Raw genomic sequence first — 10,640 nt, 5'->3', positions numbered from 1 at the left:
TTATTTTGCGAGTTAGCCCCCTCACCTAATCACCGATCCCCACTTTACCTTCCCACCACATCAGCTCCCTTCCATTTCAAGACCCCTACGCAACTGATGTTTGGGCCTGCTAGTAGGAAAAATTTGTAAGCCTACTACTACTATACAGGATCAGATTGCGCTATAGCCAAAATACAAATGTATGTTATTTTTAATACTGGCATGGTTGTAGTATCTTCTTTTCAAAATAATTCCTATTCTATTTTAACATATTTCAATTCAAATAATAATAATTCAAAGTTTCTTCTATACCGGTTATATGCATGCAAATTTATTTAAACTTTAATCATTGAGATTCAGGCATATTTATAAAATACCCGACCGGCAGTGAAGGTCCTGATTTGCGTGTTGAAGAGCATGCGCAAATACTCTTGGAAGCACTGCTTCCATTCCAGTGTTAAATTGGATATTCTGACGCCACCACATGGTTGTCACAATAGCAAATTTAAGTGTTGTAGGGTATGCTCTTGACTTCCATTGCCTCACTGAATGCGTGATTGATTGATATTGAAAACCAGCCATGCGGAAATTTTAAGCAGCTGAGAGTATGATGTGATAGGCCCGAATGTAACTTATCCTTGATACCAAAGTAGGCCAAACATTGAAAAACTTTGCTTTTCCAATAAACTACAGCAATCCACTCGAAAAATTAAGGTTTATATAGAAGATTGTGGCTAAGAAATGCTAAATCAAACGCAGAAACTGTACTACTATATTTTCTTACTTTTTTTAGCCAGGGTATGCACTGCATGCCTTGCTTGCCTTGATGGTCCGCCACTGCTCAAACTGTGCACGACATGAACACCATTGTAGTTACCTCAGGATTCTTGGAAATGGTTATCAACAAGAATCGAACTTATCATTTTCATTATAAATTAATTATTTTAATAATTTTTTGTTGCCCACAGTATCAGAGCTTGCAAAATCAAGAATTTGCAGTATGCCGGAGCATGAAAATTACAAAATTGAGGTTGAAAAAAGTGAGTTTATTTGGTATTGTACATTATAGCGCACCTAAGTAAATCCCTGTCATTTGATTGGTGGATTTTGTATCCCAAGTCCTTTTTCAATTAAGAAGACTTTTGTGACCTCCAGAGTAGATTTGCAAAACCAAAATGTGCGTAAACCACTAATGTTAATAATCACCACTATTTGTTATTCACTTTGTAGGTCAATGCAATAAAGAAAATTTACATGACGACAATGATTTTATGCCAGAGGAATTGCCAGTGTTGTCGTCAGACCTAAACTGCGGAACAGCATGTTTAGGCCAAGAAGAATATGAAGATACCAATAAATGTATGGTATTGGAAACAAATAGAAATGCTGGATGCATTACCGATGATGGGTTGAGTGAAATATACAATGAACATGAACAAACTTCAAGTTTGAATTTACAAAATAAAAATGAAGAGGTGAAATATAAATGTGAACATTGCGGAAAGAATTTCAATTTAGCTGCATTGACTACTCATTTGGGAATTAAAATAGAGGAGAAGCAATTTGAATGTGATTATTGTGTAAAGAAGTTTGACAGCAGAAGTGAATTGGAAGCACATTTGATGAAACACATTGGAGAAACAACGCCATATGAATATGGCGATTGTGGAAACAACAATAATGATGATTTAGGAAAATACACTGAAAAGACAACATGTGAAAGTGAAAGTTGTGAAAAAATGTTTGAAGAAAGTGGCAATTTCAAAAATGTTCCACAAGCATCAGACACACCATATACATTTGAGCATTGTGGAACAAAATCAAATCATTCTGGTAGATTAAATAGGCGTTTAAATATGCACACAAGACAGTTGCCGTTTCAATGCCAACATTGTGGGAAAACATTTAATACCAATACTATTTTAAAACTGCATTTGATGACACACACACAAGAAACAATACATGCATGTGAACATTGTGAAAAGAAATTCGGTAACAGTGGTAATTTAAAAAGACATTTGAGGATACACACTGGAGAAAAACCACATGAATGTGAACATTGTGGAAAGAAGTTCAATCAAAGTGGTAGCTTGAAAACACATTTGAGAATACATACAGGAGAAAGACCCTATGAATGCGAACACTGTGGGAAGACATTTAAGTGTAACAATGTTTTGAAAGGGCATTTGAGGGTACATACAGGAGAGTCACATGACTGTGAACATTGTGGAAAGAATTTTAATCACAGTAGTAGTTTAAAAACTCATTTAAGGATACACACAGGAGAAAGACCTTATGAATGTGAACTTTGTGGAAAGAAGTTTAATCATGGTGGTAGTTTAAAAACACATTTGAGAATACATACAGGAGAAAGACCTTATGAATGTGAACATTGTGGAAGGAAGTTTAATCACGGTGGTAGTTTAAAAACACATTTGAGAATACATACAGGAGAAAGGCCCTATGAATGTGAACATTGTGGAAAGACATTTAAGTGTAACGGTGATTTGAAAGGGCATTTGAGGGTACATACAAGAGAGATGCCTTATGACTGTGAACATTGTGGAAAAAAGTTTAATCACAGTAGTAGTTTAAAAACACATTTGAAAACACACACAGGCGAAAAACTATATGAATGTGAACATTGTGGAAAGAAGTTTTATCAAAGTTTCAATTTAAAAAGCCATTTGAGGGTACACACGGGAGAAAAGTCATATGAATGTGAACACTGTGGGAAGAAGTTTTATCGAAGTGATCATTTGAACCACCATTTAAGGATACACACAGGAGAAAAACCATACGAATGTGAATATTGTGGAAAGAGGTTTAACCAAAGTAGTAGTTTAACAAGCCATTTGAGGATACCTCATCTCGCCTCACTCTCCTCTTCCTGCCATGAGGCACATACAGTAAGGCCATAACATAATCTTTCCATTTATCCCGGTCTCTTGCTGTTTCATCAGCCGCTTTCCAAAATCTCCACCTAATTGCTGTCCTTTCCTGCTCCGCTGTTTTCCTCCATGTTGTCTTTGGTCTTCCTCTTTTCCTTTTCCCTTCTGGTTGCCGTGTCATTGCCACTTTGCTGCTGTTATTTGCTGGTCTTCTAATTTCATGACCAATCCACTGCCACCTCCTCTTTCTGACCTCTATCCTAATTTCATAGTTCTACATTGCTTATCTTGTTGGGCCATCGAACCTTTAGTATTCTCCGTAGGCATTTATTTTAGAATGTATTCAACAATAAGCTTCATAAAGCATAGGGCCTACATTGAAAACTCCTAATAAATCGAAGATGTGCATTTTAGGCGTATAAACCCAGAATAAACTTTCATTCGTTTGGCAATTGAAGTATTAATAAAACAGATTAAACGAATAAGCAGTGGTACCACAATCATGTATGCTTTCGGCGTACGTATGTAGTAGGGTAACAATCTGGATTGTAGGCTAGCCCTCCGTTGATATCATTTATTTTATTGAGCTTTTCAGTTTTGTTTTTGGAAATATTAAGAAGCAGGGACCATGAACATTTTAACAGACTTTAGTTCTTGCACAATCAAAGGGGATTAAATAATATAAAATGCTCCCTGCTGCCAACACATGCCACTTTTGCTTCTCCAAAAACACTGCAATTTGCAGAGTATTATTATCAGTGGATATCATCAGGTGGTCCGCATTCCCGTTCGGGCGACAACTGGAAATGGACGTTTCCAGATTTTTCCTGTGTTAGACTCCACAAAAAACTCGCCCGAACGCACCCCAAGTATCATGTTTATCTGTGTTTGAAAACTTGGCTGGTAAATCGATTTAATTAGACTTAAACCATTTTTTATACATGTAAAGGAATATTTGTATTGGATACACATTGGATAATGATTACCGTATTAATGTTCCGTTTTCAGTTTGATTTTATATTTATTATGATGTGCAAAGAAACCTCAAGAAAATGGACTTTGTAAAATTGTTAGATAAAGTACTGTATAGCTTGTCGTGTCACTGAGAAACTTCACTCTCTCTCATAATAGCTAGGTTCACATTCAGAGTTTATCATGTTCAAGCCAGTCCGTCATTTTATGTGAACTTACAAGAATCTGTGCTCAGCTTAATCACCTAGTGGAGCATCATGATTCATCATGATTAACCTTGATAAAATGATAAATTAATTCATGAGATCGAATTCAACCAATTAGCATTCTGATATTTGAGACAACCTCACTGGTTTTGCTTCTGGTAGTTTTCATGCAACTCTGCAAATCATTAGTATTTAATAGAACATGCTAAACTTATGAAGTATAGATCATGATAACTTTATCATAAAAACTTATGTGAATGTGCCTATTGATTTACAGGTAAGGTCGTTTTCAACTTTACTCTTGTTTCTTAATAATGTTAATGGAATAATTTATTTATAGGTTATTTGTTGTGGTTATACACTCTGCAAAGACTAGATGATTTACAGACACAATGCAAAGTAATTATTGCAGTACATAGTACTCTAGCTATCATCAGGGAAATGTAATTGTCCGGCCTGCTATATAATAATAATAATAATTTTGACAGTTAAATTACTGTATGCTCTTTCATTTATCGTTCCACAGTTGAATAAAATACTCGAAAACTGACAAGAATGTCTAAGTGCATTCATTGTGTGAACATCACCACAGCAGGCCCGTACGTAGGATTTTTATTGGGTGGGTGCGAATTTGTGGAAAGTGGACCAAAATCTTGGTGGGGTGGGTGGGGGGTGGTGCGCTAAAAACAATCCGCCACTGGTTTTGAGAGCAACACTATTCAGTGTTCTTATTTTCAAATGTTCTCTGGTCTATCTAAAATGTTGATGGCCTAACGATGAATATCAACTTTGATATGTTAAGGAAACTGATCTATACAAAATTAAATCAATCTAATTAAAAACACTGTGGAAATGTCATTAATTATACTATGGGTTAACGTTCATTAATATGATTAAAATTTTAAGAAATGTAAATAAATCGAGGTCGGAGTAAAATAAATTCCTACAAATTGGACATACACGTCACATAGCCTAGATGTGAAACGTGCCACTTCCAACCATGTTGTGTTTCGTATTTTCACTGCATAGGTCAATAGTCTACGGTATGCAAAATTATAGAGCAAGGTAAATAAAACGTTAATAAATTTAAAGAAAAGAAATGAATGTAGGTCCAGCGCACACTGAAAAAACCTATAATATCATTGGGTATTGAGAATACTAAATTTTTACCACAAATGTAAATGTTATATTATAAATAAACGAAATTAATGGAAATTGCGAATATGAACAAATCATATAAAGCGCTTTACGTCGTGGATGAGATGGGTAGATGTCAAAAATATAAAAAATCGAGAATTCATAAAATAAGCCTATACTGATCTGATTGGGAACAGGGTAGGGAAAGCAATAAATCACTTTGTTGTTTTTAAGCGAATACGTCCACACTCTCCGGGCCAGATAGGGACTTTAACATACTGTATGGGGCGGAGGATTCAGGAATTCGAAATAGAGGGGTCCAGGGAGGGACGTTCACAGAAATATTGGCCAGGGTCCACCCACCTCAGCCGACCCCATTGTGGTTGGGGTTGAGGAAAAGGAAATTTATGATTATGGCACCTTTAAATGGCAGGAAATGGGCACTCGCAGACTTAAACGAGAATAAAGATAATTCTAGTGAAACCTATATAGAGAGAGAAGATGAGTTATTGACACGCAACGGCTGGGAAAAACTCGCAGACTTAAACCAGAATAAAGATAATTCTAGTGAAACATATATAGAGAGAGAAGATGAGTTATTGACACGCAACGGCTGGGAAAAACTCTAAAATTACTCAAAAAGCTTATAAGCTTTACAAATGTTCTGATTGGATTGATAAGTAAAGTACAATTAGAAGGCCTTGCTTGTACGACAAAGTAGAGGCAGTCCTAGTTGGAAACTGCTCTGATTGGTCAAGCATTTTTGGTGGATGGATTTTTGGAGCATGTGATAGTTTGTCTTTAATTTTCTACGCTGGGAAATGTGGACCTTTTGTAATTTTTGTGTGGGGGGGGGAGCGTACGCACCCGCCGCACACCCCTCCCCCCTGCGTACAGGCCTGCAGAGAATCCTGAACCTGGACAGTAACAACCGGTTACATTAGTACACTCTCCAACTGCCAAAAATCGTAATTTTTAATGAAAATACAATTTTATTTTTTGCCAGGCAGCGCAGTGACGAGAAACATATACAGTGTAAATATGTAATAAACAATGAATTAAATGAAAATTTAAAGCATTGTTTTAAATGATTTTGAAATTAGAAATTAATTTTTAATTTGTGTGGTAGTTCATTACAACTTTTGGATGAACGATATAAAAATTTTCTTTTTCCCTGTCCGATATTATACATTGGAAGAACCACGTTGTTATGGGTTGGCTACGTGTGCCTTCAGAATGGGTAGTACGGTATTGTTAAAGGTAAATTTGAAGACAAATATTGAGGAGCATATCCTTTCGAGTATTTGAAAGTCTTAAGAAGTAATTTTCATTCCAAATCACATGTAGTCTACTCCACCCAAGGGCATTTCATCCACAGACACTTAAAATATAATCAACTGGAGTCTCAATATCAACAGATAGTAAAATCCTACTTAATATTCATAAGAACTTGTAAACAGTTACAATTTTTAACATTACAATGAGACCAGACACAACAACAATAATCAAAAATAGGAAAAATTAAAGCATTTGCTAACATTTTAAGTGTAATTGTATACCTTTTGAAGAAAGAAATCGAAATTTATTCGTGTCAGAAATTTTAACCTAAATTATTAATACTACTTACATATACTTAACATAAATTTTCAATTGTATTCTCTATTGTATACTCTATTAGTACGTTTCAATCTTCCTATATTCAAAGCCGGAGTATGGTCTCGTGCCAGTCTAGGCCATTTAGGTAGGCTTTCTTCATAAGGCTTCTACGAATAGATGACGATTAGTGCCTTCAAATTTTTACAAAACCGTAATGCAATAATGACATACTGATTATTATTGTATATTTTCGGTGTCAGCCGTTCCGAGTATCTTTCCTATTCTTCCTTCTTTATTCTTTCACATACCATATTTTATTCATAATTACAAAAGATTACTTACACATACATTTATTAGGTTTTTAAATATAATTGTTTACGTTTATGGGCTATGGTCTGTGTATACTTGTTGAACTCAATCTTTGTTCAATTTAAAGTCGGAGATATACATCCTGGTCTCAACCACCCTAGAGTCACTCTCAGATAGGCTTATCTTCATATGACTTCTATGAATAGATTCCTTGTTCAAAGCGAAAAATCAAGTTGGCTTTACCCAGTACCGTTCGTGTGTTCATCGACGGGAAATCTCCTCTATACATTGCATACTCTTTGTTTCTCGGTTTTTTTTTTTTTTTTTTTTTTTTTTTTTTTTTTTTTTTTTTTTTTTTTTACAATATTACAAAACATACATAAAGTCATATTACGGGAGGTTAATCAAATAACTAATAAACATTCACCAAAATTCATCAATTATTCGTGGCTAGGACTGCTTATTTCCTCCCCACCCCCGCACTTCCAAATTGCTTCCTATGGGCTGTACAGTATATCATACACCTGTGACTTTTCCAAACAGACATTTCAATGTTTATAACACCAGTAGCACTAACTTGTTCCCATTTAGTAGCTTTAATATCATATGGCTACACTGTAAATTGCTTGTTAGTGTTTAAGTAACTTACTTTGCCATTTGTCTTCATTAATTGCTATTATTTATTCATGTTTACGGTGACCGAGTCACTCATTTTTATTGAATACCACCATAGACATCAATTTATAATTACGGTATACGGTAGGTTGTTTGGTATAAGATCTTTGTTCGGTACCCATAATCATTTTGGGAGCGCACTTTGCTCGATTATTTACTGTTAAAACTATTTGGCAGCGAAGGGACGCTACCAATAAACAATCAACAAACTACAGGGTTTCTGGGTTAATTTGCAAGGTACTCAATGGCTCAACTATTTGTTACTTAGGGGTTAATTGGTAAAAATCGCACACAAATTATACGACGTCACTGACAACGCCGGGGATGGCAACTCGATATTGAGATTAATTTTATAATAAAGTTATACTAAATAACTTCTAATGACGAACTATTGTCTTCAGTTGTCTTTGTTGGTCATTCAACTGTCATTTTATCTATTTTTTCGGTGATATTACCATTCTCAATAATCTATAAAACACCCACATAACAACGTCACGTTACGGTGGGGGTGACGCCGGTAGGGTCAATTTTCGTCGGAAGGTACCAAGATGATAAACAGTTTCATTGGACTAAATTCTTGCTTATGTTAACCACATACTTACCTAAGATTATACTGACACTGGTTTCAAATGAAATAACTGAAAAGTTTGGTTTGTATCAATGTTTTAATAAGTATATAAAACTACGTCACAAATACGTATGCAAAAATGCACATGGACACCACGCTGTTTTTGTATTTTTCTTTAAAACCTGTATGCCTGATCACCATCATCATACACAGTATAATAGATTCAAGTAAGATGTTTCAAATGATATAAAAATGTATGCAAACATGCTGTTGGAACAGTTTTTTCCCCGAGTTTTATTTACCTTAACGTCGACTCCGTCTTAGAAAGCACCAGGATTATTCACACCAGGATTAATCACCACGCTGTTTTGTGTTTTTCTTGAAATCTGTATGCCTGATCACCATAATCATACACAGTATAATAGATTCAAGTAAGATGTTTCAAATGAAAATGCATCATAGCTATTATTAATTATTATCAATACGGTCCCGGCGTCATTCCTTGAATCGGGAGGTACTTTACCGCTTGAGTTCAAGATGTACACATGACGGTCATATCATGTAAAGATACGGTAATTATTTGTCCCGAATTATAATTTGTATTTTTAATGTATTACTAGAGATAGGTCCCTTCCCTGCATTCAACAATTATGTGGATATTCATTGTACTGTTATTACGGCTGAAGCTATCGGCACTGCCGCAGTGCGAAAAAGCTGCTGTTTTCTATCGGCACTGCCTTAGTATCAAAAATCAGCGCCAATCTATTAATTAATTAATAATTAAATAATTGAAAATATTAATTAAGATTATATTAATAAAGATATTCGTGAAGTTCGTGTGAAAATTATTTACATAATTGCAGTTTATTTATAGGGCATTTCGACGGATATTGTCACCTCGTGTGAACCATCCTGAGCTCTGCTTACCAAAAATACGCGGTAATCGCGCGATAGTATTAGCATGGACCTATTTATTATTAATAGGTCCATGGTATTAGCATTTGCATACACGAAAACACTTTGGCGATGCTTTTGTTTTTTGCTTTTGTTTTGTTTTGTTTTACATTTACATCCAGCGTTAGGCCCACTGAATTGTTTAATGCTTAAATAATTAAAAACATTAATTTGGTTTAAATTATCATAGAATTTACAATGAAACTTATATTTTATAAGATTATTTTTTTGAAACAGAATAAAATAGGTAACTTTTTATTGAACAAAAAAAAATTTACATTGACGACGTAAGTTGATTTACTATGCTGAATCGTTATTAATGGTATATACCTATTATATATTTTTATAATATAATCCACAAATGTCTCATTGATCACACTATCGTAAATGTTGAAGTAGTATTATTTCTTTATTAAAGCATTATTTGAGCACCTTCATTATTATTATTATAATTATTATTAATATTATTATTATATTATTATATTATTTTATATTGTTTATCAACCATATTAACATTGAAAACATGAATTAGCCTATGTGGATAAAATTATCACAGAAAATAAACTTATAATTTATAGGATTATTTTTTAAAACATAATCAAATACAGTACGGTAGATAGGGGCCTAACATTGTTATTTAAAAGCAGGTTTTGCATGGACGTAATTTTATTTAATATGCTGATTATTATTATCTCATTAATCAAATTATTATTATTATTATTATTATTATTATTATTATTATTATTATTATTGTTGTTGTTGTTGTTGTAGTTGTTGTTTGTTTATTTTCTGTTTTATGTATACAAGTATGCCTAGGCCTAATATATTATAATGTAGCCTATATTTTTAATTATTTAATTTAATTATTAATTTAATTAGAAATAATTATAATTATTAATTATAAAACATATATAATATAATGTTAACAATAATATAGGCTAGGCTAGGCCTAATCAATTATTGATACCTTAATGTCATCTATTAGCCTGGGTGCAGTAGGAAATTAGCGGGAAAAAAGTAAAGGAAAATTGATTTTTAGTTTTTCTGAATCAGTATATCATAGGCCCTATAGTGTCTCAGAAAAAAATCCCTATTCTTAAAGCTTGGGCAATTTTTTTTTATAGCACTTTAAAATTTTGACATAAAATATCCTATTTTGGGCTAATTATGATGGGGGTAGGGGAAATAAATGTATGTTTTTAGTCACTTTTACATATGCTATGTGTATCAAATGTAACAAGAACTTGGCTAAATAGTTACTCCTCACTCTCGTTAAAAAATTTAATCGGAATAATGACGTCATCACAAAAAATTCCAAGATGGCTGCCATTTTGGCGGTAAAACTCTTTTAAA

General features: G+C 33.8%; 1 protein-coding gene across 1 annotated transcript; it reads left to right on the top strand.

Moving 5' to 3' along the window:
• The first annotated feature begins 883 nt into the window (after nt 1-883).
• LOC117125265 (zinc finger protein 883-like) lies at nt 884-4,149 on the top strand. The gene is made up of 2 exons (XM_033271734.1): nt 884-1,019; nt 1,210-4,149. Exons 1-2 carry the CDS (start codon nt 980-982, stop codon nt 2,898-2,900), a joined length of 1,731 nt encoding a protein of 576 aa, XP_033127625.1. The 5' UTR covers nt 884-979; the 3' UTR covers nt 2,901-4,149.
• The last annotated feature ends 6,491 nt before the right edge of the window (nt 4,150-10,640 follow it).

This window comes from Anneissia japonica, unplaced genomic scaffold, assembly GCF_011630105.1.
Source record: "Anneissia japonica isolate Jap-2015-1 unplaced genomic scaffold, ASM1163010v1 scaffold466_len1169948_cov191, whole genome shotgun sequence".
Classification (NCBI taxonomy): domain Eukaryota; kingdom Metazoa; phylum Echinodermata; class Crinoidea; order Comatulida; family Comatulidae; genus Anneissia; species Anneissia japonica.
Note: the sequence above shows the minus strand (reverse complement) of the source record. Positions and strands in the feature narration are given on the sequence as shown.

Coding starts and splice junctions, on each gene's coding strand:
- LOC117125265 (XM_033271734.1), top strand. CDS start 980: ATGCCGGAGCATGAAAATTACAAAATTGAGGTTGAAAAAA. Junction 1,020..1,209: donor CAAAATTGAGGTTGAAAAAA/GTGAGTTTATTT, acceptor TTCACTTTGTAG/GTCAATGCAATAAAGAAAAT.